The sequence below is a fragment of the Salmo salar genome, chromosome 01, assembly GCF_965601325.2.
Source record: "Salmo salar chromosome 01, fSalSal1, whole genome shotgun sequence".
Classification (NCBI taxonomy): Eukaryota; Metazoa; Chordata; class Actinopteri; order Salmoniformes; family Salmonidae; genus Salmo; species Salmo salar.
In genome coordinates this window covers 141,807,472-141,826,039 of record NC_138291.1, presented here as the reverse complement: position 1 = coordinate 141,826,039, position 18,568 = coordinate 141,807,472, and the positions used below count along the sequence as shown (strand labels likewise).

Sequence of the window (18,568 nt, the reverse complement as noted above, 5' to 3'; positions counted from 1 at the left end):
ATCCGAGACATTCATACTTTGAAATGCAATCAAGCATAATTAAATATCAAGGGGAGCTTTGAATAAGAAGCCTAAACAATAAATAAACTGCAATTCACGAATGCATGCAACTGTTTTTAGTCTGCTGTAATAAAGGCTCCATATTTATTATTTTTCATTATAACAGACATATTTATTTAGTGTTGTTTACTGTTCCAAATGGTCCCAATTTTTTTTTAATGTAATAGCAACTGTTTGGCACACATAATACTCACGTTACTCTTGCTCCTATACCCTCCTCTTTCTTCATCTCCAGGATTTTCCACAACTAAGTAAAATCTCTTCCACAGATCTGACTTCCACTTTTCCTCCTGACAAACCAGTAAACAAACCGTTTTGAGTTTATTTTTCACGTCTTCCGCATCCATTTTGCGGTCACGTGTTTGTTATAACCAATATATTGATGTGATTATGGTTACATGCATGTGATGCTTACATGTTGCAAATCAAATCTAATTTCAAGTTAAGAAAGCAAATATTGAGGGAATAGGGAAAGTTTCTCCTAAACAAAATAGGGATTTGGGTAACAGTATTTTTCAGTCAGAAACAAGTAAGAAACAAATGGCTGAAATGTTGCAGCTTCAGCACAATAAACACTTGCTGTGCGGTGGTACCTTTTCGCTGCAGTAGGGAGGAGAGCGAGGCAATGTGCGCCAGTCACACAGGCACTCGCTGTAAACATTTTTTTAACACAGTGTGACCACCGGGGTCTTTGACTCATCTGTGTGTCTTAATAATTTAATCAAACAGTGTGCTTAAAGCATCAGACACGCTCAGTGCATATGTAGTTGATTTTATTAAAACACATAGGGTGTGCCTGTCTATATATGGGAAAAAAAGGTTAAACATTTCCAAGATTTTGTCAAGTTGGGGACAACCCTAAATGTAACAAACACTTGTGTGATTACGTAGTCCAGCTGGTGTCACGCAGAGACATCCATGGACCTGAGCTACCCAATCACATGATTGATTCACTTAACTCAGTGATTCATCCTCAGCGTCATATGCTCTCCATTGAAATTCTAAAGCCCGATATACCAAAGCATTTCTTTTAGTCGCCCCCTCTCTCATTTTCCCCTGCGGTACGATATGCGGAGGCGGATGTCACTTCGAAGTCAGTCCCTGAATACAGAGGCAGTAATGGTTATGACAAGCCTTGATGTTGATGATGGTTAAGACACGGCAAAAATTGTGAGGTTTGAGACAGGCCCGGTTCCTTCATCCTCAGCACATCCCACTGTTCCTAGGGCCATTGGAGGGACAGGATGGCAGCAGGTTGTTAAAGTAAATTGAGATGCCATTGTGCCCGGGGAGACGAGCACGTGTCTGCTCTGCTCCTCACACATAGACAGACTGGATCTCCTCCTCCTGGATACTGAGCAGCTTCCGAAGGCGTTTGGCCGCGTCCGGGTACTGGGTTGAGGCAAACCGGTCATTACAGGGAGCGTCTCATCTCAGCGCTCCACTAAGCTTCCCGTCAGTGTCCACCCAAGGTCATTTCTTTACACACTACTGATATGACAGAGCGGAGTTACTAACAGCAGACGCCAAGGGATAGGCAGTCTACAGATTCCTCCACAGTATCAACACAAACCAGTCAGAAAAGAAAAGTAAGGATTTAATAAATCCTGCTACATAAAAGAGGATGATCAAAAACAACTAGGGCCTATTGTTCATGTCTTGAACCTCAACCTAATAGGGGTTTCTAACAACTAACTATAACCGGTGCTGCAGACACCGCAGTAACCTAGATTAAAAACATGGCTGTTGGCAGGGGGTCCACGTATGCCTAATATCAGGTTCGGAGTGGATTAATCACTTTACAATGTTCTCTAGTATCGCCTACCCCTCTTCCCCTCCTTGTAGTAGCCATGGAAATAGCCTAACACTGAGGACACTGCCAGGGACAGCATTCTCCATTTCCTATTGTCCCTGATCACCCCATCATCGCCAACAGCCTTTTCTGTCCTGGGCTGCTGCAATATCCATTGTAGAAGCAAACTGTGACAAACGCAATGAATTTACGGAACAAACTGAGTTTCAGGCCATGAAGATATCGGAGGATGATAACAGCCCTTTGCTGCTTTTTTTTTTTACTCTGGGTGTGGATTCAACAAAAAACAGAAGAGGGGAAATAGAAGAGAGACTGGCACAGCAACAGAGTCCCATGACAAATGGTGCCGCTCGGTAAGAGCTAAAGTATTCTATTATATACTTCAACAAAATAATGCACCTGTAAGCTGGAAATGTATGACAAATGGAAAACAGAAGACTTGAGCAGCCAAGGGCGAGCTTCTCTTAAATTCTTTCCCTGGGTTATGGAGGCGGAGGGACAGAGGAGCGGGGTGGGGGGACGGGCAGAGGCAGCAAATGCGAGCAGTGGATCTTTAAAACGCACATAGGCAGATCACTAAGGAGATAAAAACAAAAAGCTAACTGAATAGGTTCAGGAAGCAAGTGTGATCAACTATTTATTTAGCCGAGTATCGAAGGAGAGATTAGCTGGGCATGGAATAACGCTAGACAGGTGAGAGCACTGAGGACTGACTGACTGTGCCTCTGGTCTCTTTAAGGAGAGGTTAAAGTAACACGTACTGCACCTGAGTGGTAGAATCTCCACGAAACAACCTGTGCCACAAGGTTACTTCTTAACTACCACATGAATAGCACACATCTCTGAATAAAATGCACCAACAAAACATCAGCAAGCTTAGTACATTTTCAAGTTCACTCTTCTCTCTCAAGGCGGGCCTTAGACCTTTACTTCCATTCCAGTTGAGTCGCTCATTTCTTTATTAGTTTTGACAACAGAAATTACAAGTGGAATGGGTTATGAGGACGGAGAATCCTCAGAACAGAATATCATTAGTATGGTAATCAGAATCCACACTTACAGTATTTGCATATTGCACGGAGAGATCACGCAGATGGCTCTATCTCTGGCTCACACACTCAGTTCTCCCTCTTTCTTAGGAAGAAATCAGGGCAATTCTGTGTTAGCGTTAAGTGGAGTCCAGGTAATTACAAACAGTGAGTTGACGTGTACTAACCATCTTAGGATAGCTGAGAAGTTCACTTTTAGAGGTTAGAGTGGGAAGGGGACTAGAACACACCTGACAGACTGGATGTAGCCTAAACACCTACAAAAAGCTCCCTTGGAAATATCTAGGAGCCCTATGAATTGCACCGTGTCGGCTAAATGCTGACCTCTCACTTTCCCATAATCTCCTCTATAACTCCTGGGTCTCCCTCCTAGGTAAAATACCTGTGACTCACTGGACAGTCAATTAAAGGGCTATATAGTAGCAGGGAAACAGAGCTGTGGCCTTAGGAGAGGCCAAGTAAGCCTTTTCTATCTGAAAAACTCATAAAACACAATTATAGTCCAGTCCAGCACAACGTACCATCCGAACACACATGGTGTTTCTCAAAATACATACCAGCACAGAAGGGTCAGAGTATGAGTCCAAATCAAAGTATGAGTCCAAATCAAAGTGTGCGAAATGGAGCACAGAGGGCACTTCTCGAATGTGTGCTCCGTTTGTACATATCTTGAAGCATGCACCGATGCAAGCTTCAACGGAAAGTATGCAAAGAAATATGATGCAACCATGTCAAAAATTACACACATTTTCTTGAAATCAATGGTGGCCATTATTGGAGCTGAAGTGAGAGAAAATACACTCTGACTTCGAATGAAATGTTGCCTATTGGCCTCCCGAGTGGCGCAGCGGTCTTAGGCACTGCATCTCAGTGTTGCGGCATCACTACAGCCTCGGGTTCAATCCCAGGCGGCTGTGTCACAACCAGCCGTGACTTGAGTCCCCTATGGCGATGCACAATTGGCCCAGCGTCTTCCGACACATTGGTGCAGCTGGCTTCCGGGTTTAGCGAGTGGGTGCTAAGAAGCGCGGCTTGGCGGGTCGGATGCATGACTCGACCTTCGCCTCTCCCGAGCTCGTTGGGGAGTTGCAGCGATGAGACAAGATTGTAATCCCAAAATTGGGGAGAAAAAATTGACAAAGTAATAAATAAATAAATAATAATAAATGTTGCCTATCCACCTCTCATATGTTGTCTGACTACAATATTTTAACTTCATACCTTAACAAATACATGCTGTGTTAATTTTGGCATGGTTACCTGCCTACCATACCCACTGTGGTGTGTGTAGACCGAAAGCCATAGTAAGTCAATAGAGCTAACTGGCTAGCTAATACTGTTAGCTAGCTAGATAGCCACGAAGAATTGTTAGCTAGCTACCCATGTAGAATTCACATCTATATTGGATAACATTGGTTTTAGGTCATTTTTGCCAGTTATACTATCTGGTTAGCTACATTATTACGATTCACATATAGCTAGCTGATAGTTATGAAGTAAAACTTTTGTTTTGTGTAAATCTTGTTTCGTCTCTATTGCCATTGTCCTGGCTAGACCGCTGCTCGTCTAAGACACTGCATCTCAATGCTAGAGGTGTCACTACAGACACTGTGGTTCGAATCCAGCCTGTTTCACCACCGGCCGCGATTCGGTGTCCCATAGGGCGGAGCACAATTGGCCCAACATCGTCCGGGTTTGACCGTCATTGTAAATAAGAATTTGTTCTTCACTGACTTTCCTAGTTAAATAAAGGTTAAATAAATAAATACAAATAAAATGGAAGGTTCAGTGAATGAGTAAGTCCATAGTAAGTCAATAGGGCTAACTGGCAAGCCACAAAGAATTGTTAGCTAGCTACCCACGAAGAATAAACATCTACTGTACCTTGCATAACATTTGTTTTAGGTCATTTCTGCCTGTTTAACTAGATAGCTGGCTAGCTAGATTACAAAGATTCATATATACAGTATATCTAGCTGATAATTGTGAAGTAAAACGTTAGCTTGGTGTACGTCTTGTTTCGTCTATATTGTTGCCATTGTCCTGGCTGGAAGATGGTTCAGTGAATGGGGAGATGCAGCGTGAGGTAATACAGTACGGGGAGTGAGAGTGTTTATTAAATGTTAAGTTTTATGTGTTCTCCACACCCTTGTCCTCACAAGAGCATACTCAAGAGCACTGCTTTGGAGAAAGCACGTGGAGCACGAGTGTGGGGAGCACGGTAGTATGCATATCGAGAAACACCGAGGACTCAACAACCCAAAGCAATGTAACTAGCAGAAGCAACCCTCTCATCTGCCTTAGAACAGCATCTCTGAACCGACATGCTGTGCTGCCAGGGCCACAGCAACTCATTAGCACAGAGAGACTAACCGCACTGCACATTAGTGAAGACTGTAAAGGAGAATACATTCTCTCTGTTCATAAACACTGAGGTCTGGGGAGCAACCAACTGGCTGGCTGGCTGGCAGACAGGAACACTGCACCCTGCAGAGCTGTATTAGAGGGCCGTGATCTGGCAAACAGAACCAGCCATAAACATCCACAACGTCTAGAACGGCACTGCTCACATAAAAGGCAGAGAATTGGCCAGGGAGGTGGAGGGAGGGATGGTGGCATTTTAATTAAAAGGAAAAAAGGGGTAATAAAGAAAAGGGTCTTGAGATGGAGATTATGGCGACAATCTTTGGGAAAGCTTCATTAGCATTTTAATATGCATCATTGTGTCAGTTATTATTATCGCTGTCATCATACCCTCACGGAAATCAATCCAAATCTAAATGTCATTGCATGCCTCCTGAAGCAGACAGGGACAGAATTCAGATATACAAAGCCACAGCAGTGACAACCCAGCCGGTGGATGATCAGGAGTCATTGAATGCTAACGGCTTACTTAATAGCCATAACTACAACCTACACTGCTGTGGTGTAGGAATACAAAGAACCTCACTGCGGAACCCCACACAGATCCCCAAATCCCTCTACCGGAATAATTCTAAACTATAAAACCGGTTATTTGGATATTGGATGCTGATTGGTTGATAAGAGTTAGTAACCACAATCCCGGGTAATGAATTTACTAAAATAATTTACTCACCCCTACTACCTACATGTACAAATTACCTCAACTAACCTGTACCCCCGCACACCGACTCTGTACCTGTACCCCATGTATATAGCCTCGTTATTGTTCTTTTATTGTGTTACTTTTTATAATTTTTTTACCTTGGTTTATTTGGTAAATATTTTCTTAACTCTTCTTGAACTGCACTGTTGGCTAAGGGCTTGTAAGTAAGCATTTCACGGTAAGGTCTACACTTGTTGTAGTCGGCGCATGTGACAAATAAAGTTTGATTTGATAATGTCTGTTAACAGTTCCATTTGAATCAATGCGCATCCACTGTCCGACAGCCTAGCCAGGTAATTTATGCACTTCATCTCCCCTGAGAAAAAACGTCTAGGCAATATTTCCCCATGCTACTAGTCTAGCATTTGGTTTGCAACAGTTGGGGTTTGTCTAAAACTTGCTGTCTGCTTCTCCAATCCGTGCCATGCATATGAACGTGACTGACAGATTCTCTGGATATAATGAATATATCCAAAGAAACGAAGGTAAAACAAACAAAAATGCACATTGCTTGCTGTCATTTCAGCTGCTTGATGTGATTGTGTGTTTGCTTTAGTTGGCTAGGTTTGCAAAGGAGAAAGTGCTAGTCTCATAGCAACCTTTTTTGCTTAGACCAGGGGTGTCAAACTCATTCCATTGAGGGCCTTGTGTCTGCAGGTTCTTGGTTTTTCCTTTCAATTAAGCCCGAGACAACCAGGTGTGGGGAGTTCCTTACTAATTAGTGACCTTAATTCATCAATCAAGCACAAGGGAGGACCGAAAACCCGCATAAACTTGGCCTTTTGTGGAATGAGTTTGACATCTGTGGCTTAGAACGTCCATGCCAATAGAATGGACGACCAGCCCATTTGGCTTGCAACTTCAGGATTCCAGGACTAACGACTGTCTTTTCTCAGACTATATCGTATGGTGGAAGGATTAAATCAAACAAATTTACTAAATAAAAAATGAAAACATGCCGTTAAATCTGTTTTTTTGGTCATACACTAGCAACCGTTTTATAAAAGCAATAAGGGCCTCGAACCCAGGAATTATCTTGAATAACAAATCAAACTTTATTTGTCACATGCGCCGACTACAACAAGTGTAGACCTTACCGTGAAATGCTTACTTATAAGCCCTTAGCCAACAGTGCAGTTCAAGAAGAGTTAAGAAAATATTCCCGTCCCTCTGCTCTGCGTCGGGCCTAAAAACAGCCCTTAGTCGGGAGTTACTCATACGATAGTTCTCAGGCCTTATTGCTAAAATGTTCCCAGGAAGATAACATTACAGTTCTCTCTGAAAGTTTGGACATGATGAATATCACAGCATGTGGCTATACTGTCCAGTCGTGGCCAAAAGTTTTGAGAATGACACAAATATTAATTTGCAAAGTCTGCTGCTTCAGTGTCTTTAGATATTTGTCAGATGTTACTATGGAATACTGAAGTATAATTACAAGCATTTCACAAGTGTCAAAGGTTTTTCTTGACAATTACATGAAGTTGATGCAAAGACTCAATATTTGCAGTGTTGACCCTTCTTTTTCAAGACCTCTGCAATCCGCCCTGGCATGCTGTCAATTAACTTCTGGGCCACATCCTGACTTATGGCAGCCCATTCTTGCATAATCAATGCTTGGAGTTTGTGGGTTTTTGTTTGTCCACCCGCCTCTTGAGGATTGACCACAAGTTCTCAATGGGATTAAGGTCTGGGGAGTTTCCTGGCCATGGACCCAAAATATCGATGTTTTGTTCCCCGAGCCACTTAGTTATCACTTTTGCCTTATGGCAAGGTGCTCCATCATGCTGGAAAAGGCATTGTTCGTCACCAAACTGTTCTTGGATGGTTGGGAGAAGTTGCTCTCGGAGGATGTGTTGGTACCATTCTTTATTCATGGCTGTATTCTTAGGCAAAATTGTGAGTGAGCCCACTCCCTTGGCTGAGAAGCAACCCCACACATGAATGGTCTCAGGATGCTTTACAGTTGGCATGACACAGGACTGACGGTAGAGCTCACCTTGTCTTCTCCGTACAAGCTTTTTTCGGGTTGCCCCAAACAATCGTAAAGGGGATTCATCAGAGAAAATGACTTTACCCCAGTCCTCAGCAGTCCAATCCCTGTACCTTTTGCAGAATATCAGTCTGTCCCTGATGTTTTCCTGGAGAGAAGTGGCTTCTTTGCTGCCCTTCTTGACACCAGGTCATCCTCCAAAAGTCTTCACCTCACTGTGCGTGCAGATGCACTCACACCTGCCTGCTGCCATTCCTGAGCAAGCTCTGTACTGGTGGTGCCCCGATCCCGCAGCTGAATCAACTTTAGCAGATGGTCCTGGCGCTTGCTGGACTTTCTTGGGCGCCCTGAAGCCTTCTTCACAACAATTGAACCGCTCTCCTTGAAGTTCTTGATGATCCGATAAATGGTTGATTTAGGTGCAATCTTACAGGCAGCAATATCCTTGCCTGTGAAGTCCTTTTTGTGCAAAGCAATGATGACGGCACGTGTTTCCTTGCAGGTAACCATGGTTGACAGAGGAAGAACAATGATTCCAAGCACCACCCTCCTCTTGAAGCTTCCAGTCTGTTATTCGAACTCAATCAGCATGACAGAGTGATCTCCAGCCTTGTCCTTGTCAACACTCACACCTGTGTTAACGAGAGAATCACTGACATGATGTCAGCTGGTTCTTTTGTGGCAGGGCTGAAATGCAGTGGAAATGTTTTGGGGGATTCAGTTCATTTGCATGGCAAAGAGGGACTTTGCAATTAATTGCAATTCATCTGATCACTCTTCATAACATTCTGGAGTATATGCAAATTGCCATCATACAAACTGAGGCAGCAGACTGTGAAAATTAATATTTGTGTCATTCTCAAAACTTTTGGCCATGACTGTAGTATCCATTGTCACTAGAATGTCGTGTACTGTACTAACAATGTGTTACTTATAATCAACATACTATAGAAACTAGGTGTGGTCAAAATCTCAAAAACAAATTTAGTAGAACAGAGAGCGGTGGTGCTATCCTCAACTCTGACCTATTATTGCATTATGATTACCTTGCAGCAGACAACTGGGTAGCACAAATCCTCTCAGTTCCAGTATGAAAGGTCTGTGAGAAGGGATGTCGTGGCTCAGATTAAGCCTCTTCTCTGGACTGACTTGGATCCTGTAGCTTTCCCTGAGATCAGACCAGGCCTCTAACACTGACACCTGGGACCGGACTATGACATCAAGAGGGCCACATACCCCTCCTCACACTGTTCCACTTGTGTTCACTTACAATTACTACCTCCGCTAGCAAAGAATGTCTCAATGCCTCTAGATTTACCTGAACCGATTGGTCCATTTCACTATGACTTAACGATTGAGTTGGAATATCATGGTTTGAGCGGAGATCGCTTGGGTAACAATGTGTGTGCAGACACGTGCGTGCTGGCGGAGCGAGCCCTTACCTTGCGGCCGTCGCTTGCGTGGCAGTTGACGTTTAACGGAGTGAGCAGGGCCATGAGCTTCTCTTCATTTCCACTCCTGCAGCGGAAGAAAACAATAGAAAATAGGGATCGAAAAAAACAAAAGAATTTATACCATGCCCTGCATTAGATATACCCCAACGAGTGAGCGAGAACGAGAGATAGAAAGAGAAGGGAGGAATATCATTAACTAAAAAAAGGAGAATAACAAAAGGCTTGGAGAGTAGAAAACTTGCCCAGGGAGTTGCCTAAAATGGACAGAACGGCGAACTAAACTAAAAGAGCATTATTTATGTCTGCAGTCAAAACCAGTCTTTAGATCTCTGAACACACTGGTCAAGATAGTTAGGTAACAGAAAACAACAAGAGTGAAAAACACTGACGCAGTATAAATTATTTCCTTATCCCAACAGAGACTTCCTTTTTGCCAAAGGCTATGCATGGCTGTAGAGAGATTCAGAGAGAAGGCTTCCGGATAACAGAGTCAGCATCTCTACCTGCTGTGGAGGTCTTTCCTGTGTTCTGCTCTACCATCCCAAAACACAGCAGGACATTACACATTGAACACACACTAACAGCCGGTCCTGAAGTCTGGTCCTAAAATCCGGTCCAGGGTGATGGTCCAGTGTGGTCAGGAGACATGTAAAGCCTCAGCATCTCTTTCCAGGGTCACTGAAGCCGAAGGGCCATCCTCTCCGCTCCACTCTCAAGTTCTCAATGTGACTGTATGGCACTCCGAAGGATCCACAGTTAAGAGCCGGGGGGGGGGGGTAAAAGACAGGCCTGAATATGGGATGGACAAAATAAAAAACTACAGTAAGGCCCTACTACTGTGCTGGGTCAGGGTAATGCTACTCATTCTCCTCTGTCCGTGTGTCTCTTCACCCTTTGGCTGTTACCAGAAGCCCTGCTGCCTGCTCTGTTCTGGATCAGGGTGGCCGTGCCAGTCAGTCTTAATGTTGGCACGCTCTGAGAGTTTATTTATTAGGGATGCCCTCTGCCTCCTGTGGTTGGTGCACGGTGCCCAGACACGGTGACGGCAGGCCTGGCCAGGATGCACTACCCTGGCAGCGGAGCCGGCCAGTCTCTGCATTACCCAGATGACGACAACTCTTTAAGGCTGTCAGAGAAAGGAAGAAAGGGATCTTTCTCCCCCCCACCTCTCTTTCTCTTTTGTTCCCCCTGTATCAACCTTTGCCAAAGTTCCTTCAGCGAAGATGCATTCATAGTCGGTGGCTTTGCTTTCTTCTGTTCCTCTCTTCTCTCCCCTCTTTCTCCTTCCGCCGGTAGACAACGCTAACTGGGCTTAAGTGAAAACAAGAGATTCTTAATTGAGATGCACAACAACATCCCAAGGTTTAGCAGAGAGTGGAGGCCACAGGATTAAAGCTAGTGTGTTTGTCAGTTTCATCTTCCTAATTACCAGGGCGCTAAGATGGAGCCCATACAGAGTAAACCTCCTGTCATAAGTCAATCAGCTATATGAGGCTCGCCCCCTCCATAATACAGACATCTCAGAAGAGCCTTATTCCTTACCGCAGAATAACCAATAGCAGGCCTCGTCTTTATTAGAAGTGCTGAAAGCAAAGCCCTGGATGGATGGAGCTCCACAGTACATGTGCTTGTTGTGGAAAGAGTGAGTGGAACATTACATTATACTCCATGGCAACCCCTCTCATCATGGTTTCAACCGACCAACTGCGTTCCCAGATAATGAAGACGGAGTCTTTATAGTTCTCATCTCTGCCTGCCTTCATTCCCCCAGTGCGTATTCTGATTCAGTCATCAAAGACAGATTTCATGTGTTCTAGTAGGGTCTGCTGGCCAAGGGCCAACAGAGACAGGCACTTCAGTATAATGAGCTGAATGTGACATACATGCCTTGCACTGCAAGACATGTTCGGGTGGTTCAAAGCACGACTATAACAGACTTTGCTATGCTGGGGTGACCATTGTGGGGAGGAAACTGTGCGTGGAGCGACCACAACAGCCATTTTGGGGCAGCCTGTATGTCCTTCATTTGTAGGAACAAGAGAGAAATCCCCTCATGCTTATAGCGGACATGACAGGAGTTCCCAGTGGGCATAGGGAGTTCGTGTTCAGGCAGCAGGAGCATCGAGAGCTGGGCGGACAGAGGGTGGGAGCACAGAGCAGGAAACCAGGGAATCTCAGCTGTTCAGATGACAGGAGGAAGACTCAGTACTGCTCCTCTTCCTCTCTCTGGGGGCTTCACTCCTTCCCAAAGTGCACCTCTGGCCGTGTGAACTGTGAACCCGCTGGTCAATAAGAAATATCCATCCACCACATCTACAATGGTGTTGTCATGTCAGTCATAACAGCCATAGAGAGAGAGAGATAACCCCTACTCTGAATCCCAGCTGCCTCCGGACCAGACGGTCTATCTAGCCTTCTGTTGTTATCCCTACAGCAGGGATCATCAACTAGATTCAGCCGCAGGCCATTTTTTGTTGTTGTTGAGAGGATGGTAGGGGGCAAGAACATAATTATGAATAATTTATAGACTGCAAATTGACCGCAAGAAGCTCAAACAGATATGTTTGACTAAAACAATCATTTCCAGCCTTTGTATATGATCACGTGTCTGTCGATTATGTGTGGGAATACTTGAAAACAGATTTCTTAAATTAAAATAACTTGGAGCTGACTTCCTGGTGTTTTTACAGTCTTTTATGTCGAACAATGAAATGACAAAAACGGTTTGGTTATTCTTTTGCTCATAAAGCCACCATTTGGCGAACCCTGTCCAAAAGGGTCCTTCCAAATGATTTCAATCACTTTCTGACCGCACTCCTTTTGATTTGAACTAAACCTTCCATACATGTTTGGCCATGGTAGAAGTGGTCAGAAAGTGACTTTTTGGACATGTATGCCAAAACATTCAGGAGATAGAGGTTCTCAAAGTTGACCCATTTTGCATAGCCCGCCCTACCATGAGACATCCATGTCGTTGTCACTGAAAAAGATAAATGGTTGAGTTCGATATCATTTGAAAGCTTACAGAGTTGTCAAACTATTTTATAATAAAACATTTAAAAATATATACAGTACCAGTCAAAAGTTTGGACAGAACTACTCATTCAAGGGTACATCTTTATTTTGACTATTTTCTACATTGAAATAACACATATGGAATCACGTAGTAACCAAAAAAGTGTTAAACAAGTCAAAATATATTTTAGACTCTTCAAAGTAGCCACCCTTTGCCTTGATGACAGCTTTGCAAACTCTCGGCATTGTCTCAAACAGCTTCACCTGGAATGCTTTTCCAACAGTCTTGAAAGAGTTCCCACATATGATGAGCACTTCTTGGCTGCTTTTCCTTCACTCTGCGGTCCAACTCATCCCAAACCATCTCAATTGGGTTGAGGTCGGGTGATTGTGGAGGCCAGGTCATTTGATGCAGCACTCCATCACTCTCCTTCTTGGTCAAATAGCCCTTACACAGCCTGGAGGTGTGTTGGGTCATTGTCCTGTTTAAAACAAATGATAGTCCCACTAAGCCCAAATCAGATGGGATGGCGTATCGCTGCAGAATGCGGTGGTAGCCATTGCTGGTTAAGTGTGCCTTGAATTCTAAATAAATCACAGACAGTGTCACCAGCAAAGCACCCCCACACCATAACACCACCTCCTCTATGCTTCACGGTGGGAACCATACATGCGGAGACCATCCGCTCACCTAATCTACATCTCACAAATACACAGCGGTTGGAACCAGAAATCTCAAATTTGGACTCATCAGACCAAAGGACAGACTTTCACCGGTCTAATGTCCATTGCTCGTGTTTCTTGGCCCAAGCAAGTCTCTTCTTGTTATTGGTGTCCTTTAGAAGTGGTTTCTTTGCAGCAATTCGACCATGAAGGTCTGATTCACGCAGTCTCCTCTGAACAGTTGATGTTGAGATGTGTCTGTTACTTGAACTCTGTGAAGTATTTATTTGGGTTGCAATTCCTGAGGCTGGTAACTCTAATGAACTTAACCTCTGCAGCAGAGGTAACTCTGGGTCTTTCTTTCCTGTGGCGGTCCTCGTGAGAGCCAGTTTCATCATAGCACTTGATGGTTTTTGCGACTGCACTTGAAGAAACTTTCAAAGTTCTTGACATTTTCTGGATTGACTGACCTTCATGTCTTAAAGTAATGATGGACTGTCATTTCTCTTAGCTTATTTGAGCTGTTCTTGCCAAAATATGAACTGTTGCGTTTGATCCAATCAGTTGTGTTGTGACAAGGTAGGGGTGGGTATATAGAAGATAGTCCTATTTGGTAAAAGACCAAGTTCATATTATGGCAAGAACAGCTCAAATAAGCAAAGAAATTACAGTCCATCAGGAATTTAAGACATGAAGGTCAGTCAATCCAGAAAATGTCAAGAACTTTGAAAGTTTCTTCAAGTATAGTCACAAAAGTGCTATAACGAAACTGGCCCTATGAAGACCACCACAGGAAAGGAAGGCCCAGAGTTACCTCTGCAGCAGAGGATAAATTAATTTGAGTAACCAGTCTCAGAAACGAATGTCTCATGGTAGGGTGGGGGGCTATGCAAAATGGCTCAACTTTGAGGGCTTCTATCACATGAATGTTTTTGCATTCAGGTCCAAAAAGTCACTTTCTGACCACTTTACCACAGGCAAACATGTTTGGAAGGTTTTGCAGTCGGAAAGTGATTAAAATCAAATGGAGCAACCTTAAATGATCCATTCTGGTTCTACTCTGGGTCTCTGGTCGGTGAGCTAGCACCTTACCAAGGAACTCAGTCCGGACTCCGGTCAGTGTGTCTTAACATAGTGTGTTCTGTGTTGATTGAATGACACGTCGCTGTCCTGCCACCCACACCAAGCAGAAGTAACAACTAACCCTCCACACAGACAGGGGCCTTTAAATTGGATTTGCTCAACTCCTGCGTTCTCTGTCCTCTCTCGCCTCCTTCTGAAAAAGGTCAAAGGTAATCGAGGAGTGGGAACGTGGACGAAAATGCTCTTGAATGAATGAGAAGCTCCTCCACTCGCGCGTCATCAGGCCAATGACGTTTACATGGGTGGAACCCAAAATAAATGTGTAAAGTGCTAAAAATAAATTAAGTTAGTTGTGCAAGACAGTTTATAGCTAAACGGATACGTAGCTTTTTGTCTTTAAATGTGTGCATGCTTTTCCCCTCTGACAATACAACAGCTGATTCATAAGGTGGTGTGGCAGATATCAAAACTCTTCCGCGGTAGGAAACATTTGTGCTTCCTCGCCAAAAGGAGGCTATCGAGGGCGGGGGGACCATCTTCCGTTTGCCTACTAACTAATTGACACGCTCCTCGACCACATCGGTTTACGGGGCACGGAAGTGAAAGGACGGAGGAGAGCGAGGACGGACTTCTGCCCAAAAGAGAAAGGGCCACACACAGTCCACGTGGGTATCCCTTCACAATAACAACCCTCACCGTGCACCAGCACTCCTAAGCCACACGCTCAGCCCTTTCACAACACCTGTCTGCTAATGCCGGAGGGGAAGAGGGGAGAAGGGAGATAGAGATTAAAAGGAGGAGAGACATGGAGAGAGGATGAGAGGGGAGCTTGTACTCACCTAGCCGCCTCCAGGAGTTCGTCTTTCTTGTATTCACCTAAATGGTTGCAGAAAATCATAGTGTCAGAGACGGGCAGGGAGAGAGATGCACAGCAGCAGCACAGAGCCAGTGTCACAGTCGAGAGAGAGGCAGCTACGGCACAGAGAGAAAAGAGAGAAACACACACAGACACTGTGTGGGAGAACACACACACACACACACACGGTGTAGCAGAGCACCCACACATTAAACAGAGAACCTTCCTCAATGCCTGCCTATTTCTCTCTCCTTACGGCTCTCTCTCGCACTCCCTCTGTTTTCTCTCTCCCCCTCCCCTCCCTCGCACATCTCTCTCTTGGTTTGGGTGGCGTAGCTCAGTGCACACCCCTTTGGCTGATGTTGCCGTGACGTTGGGCAGCCTGTGCACACAGCATTATCATCCTCTAGGAGACGGCTTGTTTCAATCTTCAAATTAAACGGCTTTCTTTCTCTCTCTCACACACACACACACATCCAACCAACGCCGCCTCTCTCTCTCTCTCCTCCTGTTTTTCTGTTAGCACAGGAGGAGGGGTTGCCGTGATAACAGAAGGGAAATAGATATCATAAACAGAAGTGGTCCCACCCTCATCCTCCCTTCTCCCTCATCCCTCTCATCCCACAGCCCTGCCCCCGCCACTACAGTCGCAACAAATTCCATCCCCCTCTCCCTCCTTCCGACCCCCCTTGATTTCCTCTCCTCCACCCCCCCATCCCCTATGTGTGTGCTTTCTCTGCCAGGACCTGAGGAGACTGAGGGGGAGACGGGGAACGAGGAGGAAGAATGAATAACATGGTGAAAGAGGAGTGATTAAGGGTCCTGCGACAACATGCGTGGATTTGACAGGACATGCCTGAGGGGTGCCACAGAGACGGAGGGAGGGAGAGAGAAAGCATTCTGGAACACAAAAAGAATACACGCAGTCAGACACAGTGGCTTAATTGGAGGAGTCCTTTGTTTCCATTCCAACAGCCGGGGATGTGGAGACAGGGAGGGAGGCTGCCTGGTGTTAAGATCAGAACACACAGAATACATCCAGGAGGGGGGGGGGGGGGTCTCTGGGGGCTGGCTGGGGTTAGATGACTATGGCTGGGATGGACTCCCATACAGAGAGGGGACAGGTCTAGGCAGGCTTTTAGGTCTCTATGGACATAATACATTTATTAACTCAGAGACATATGGGCAGCAAGATCAAACAAACAACACCCCTCCTCTCCTGAGATAAAGCAAGGTGAGAGGAGAGCACACACACCATCTTTCCTCGCCCTGTGTTGTTAGTGGTGATGCCCCTGCACTCAGTCACCCTCTCTAATATTTGATAGGCAGCTGACGTGGACATAGTGATAGACTGACTGGAATGGCCAGACCCCAGAGGGCAGTTAATGGATGCCATGAATTACATTGTGTTTCTGTGGGGGAGTAGGCTGTGTGTATATATATATTCGGGGTACGGTTGCCTCAGTCAATATCAAACAGAAGTAAATCTCCTCTGAGGCATGGGGTGCTCCCATCCATCTTTGCCAGAGCAGTGGTTGGTTTCTTCTGTCTCTGCTGTGGTGTGCCTGACTGCCTGTACTCTGACTCTGATTGGATCATTCTAACAGATATGATATTATCGACAGGGAGGAGAGGATATAAAAACAGCAGATGGCGAGGCAGAAATTAGCACGGCTTCTAGGGCTGACCCCAGTCGACTGACTGGTCGATTGTTTGGTCGATAGGCTGTTGGTCGACCAATATTGTTTTTTGGGTCGAGCAGCAATTATATAAAAAAAAATTGTGCCACAAGACACCGGTCTGATTCACGCATGTGTCAGTGGACCAATCCATTGCGTAGGCCGTGGGATGGCACACCATGTCACGACTTCCGCCGAAGTCGGTCCCTCTTCCTGTTCGGGCGGCGTTCGGCGGTCGACGTCACCGGCCTTCCAGCCATCGCCGATCCACTTTTCATTTTCCATTTGGTTTGTCTTTGTTTTACACACCTGGTTTCAATTCCCCAATTACATGTTCATTATTTGTTTTATTGTAAGTTCGGTCCGATGTTTGTGGGCTTGGTATTACTTCATGTATTTGGAAATTTTTAGTAAAGTTCATTGTGTTACTCATCTCTGCTGTCCTGCGCCTGACTCCTCTGCACCAGCTACACCCAGAACCTTACACACCAGTAGTACATTTACTGTTAATTACCATAATTTCAAATCTACAATGTTTGGTTAAGGTAATTTCTGTTAATGCATTCAATAAATTATTATTACAGTCTTTTACCGTTCTCATTGTTGGAGTTTGTGGACCGCACAACCTAGGCTACACTTGTGAGGAACACGTTTTGGTTTATTTCATTCCATTTACGAGTTGTCAATTCATTCAATGTATTTTATTTGTAGCGCTCCGTTAAATGGTGAGTAAGGACGCACACCGGATTATGCATAGCAGTAGGCCTAGGATGCCTGGCCTGCGCGCAAATGTAGGCCTATAAATGATAAATGCGCCCATTTGGGGATCTGATAGTATTTTTGATTGTCTTAACTCACCACCACTGTGGAACATATGAGTCATTTTGTCTTCACCTCAAACAGCAAGTAAATAAAAGTCTGTTTTTACGTCTATTGAGACAGACAATATTTCCTCAACATAGCCTATTTGGAGAAAAGAAAATCACTCTCTCTTTCAATCACTCGGTGTGAAAGGGAGAAAAACGTGTATGTTCTGATCCGTTTGAAACGTCATAAAATAGGCCAACCTGATTACTTCTTATCCCTTGCACAAATAGCCTACAGTTCTGTCTATATGGAGCTCACTGGCACGGGAAACTCTGAGGGCCCAGAATATTTTATACAATGTGGCAAGTTTCCGAGGGTGAGCTTCAGGCCAGACCAAGTTGATACAATATTTCAAGTTCCTTGCAGACATGCCATGCATAGCCAATGTGATTAATAGGATATCAATTTTTTAAATCAGGATGTTTTCTACCTGCAAGTTGCAACGTTTTTATTTGTTGGCTTTATGTTAGCAATTTTTACATAGTTGGCAATGGTAATATAAGTTACTTTTAGAATTTTGAATAACCACAAAGATTTTGAGATTCAAAGACTTTATTATAAATGAAATGACTGTTCCACAAAAATGTGCATATGAAAATCATAACTGGCACGCATATCAGTAGAAATGGTCAAAGATAAATTGGCACTCCAACTGGAAAAGGTTGCTGACCCCTGGTGTAGCCTGAGGGGGACGACGACGACAGGTTTTTTTCCTTCTGGTTATGCGATCTTGAACTCTGGTTCCCTCATGAGTAGGGTTGCAAAGGGAACAGTGAGCCTTTTTCTGTGGGATACACACAAGGCATTTCTAGGTCTTGTGGCATATTTTGGTTAAACTATCTCAAATTTCAATGGAATTGCAACCCTCTGCATGCACAGTGCATTCTTCCATCACATGCACAGCTGACT

The 18,568-nt window shown here is 44.5% G+C and overlaps 1 protein-coding gene across 2 annotated transcripts in view; it reads right to left on the bottom strand.

Annotated features, from left to right (window-relative positions):
- LOC106563476 (poly [ADP-ribose] polymerase tankyrase-1) overlaps positions 1-18,568 on the bottom strand; it is a 118,403-nt gene that overhangs the window by 38,404 nt on the left and 61,431 nt on the right. For both annotated transcript variants that reach the window (XM_014129102.3, XM_014129132.3), the window contains exons 4-5: positions 15,097-15,133; positions 9,485-9,560 (exon numbers count right to left, since the gene is read on the bottom strand). In XM_014129102.3, the coding sequence (XP_013984577.2) occupies positions 9,485-9,560; positions 15,097-15,133 (113 nt within the window). The remainder of the gene's footprint in view (positions 1-9,484; positions 9,561-15,096; positions 15,134-18,568) is intronic.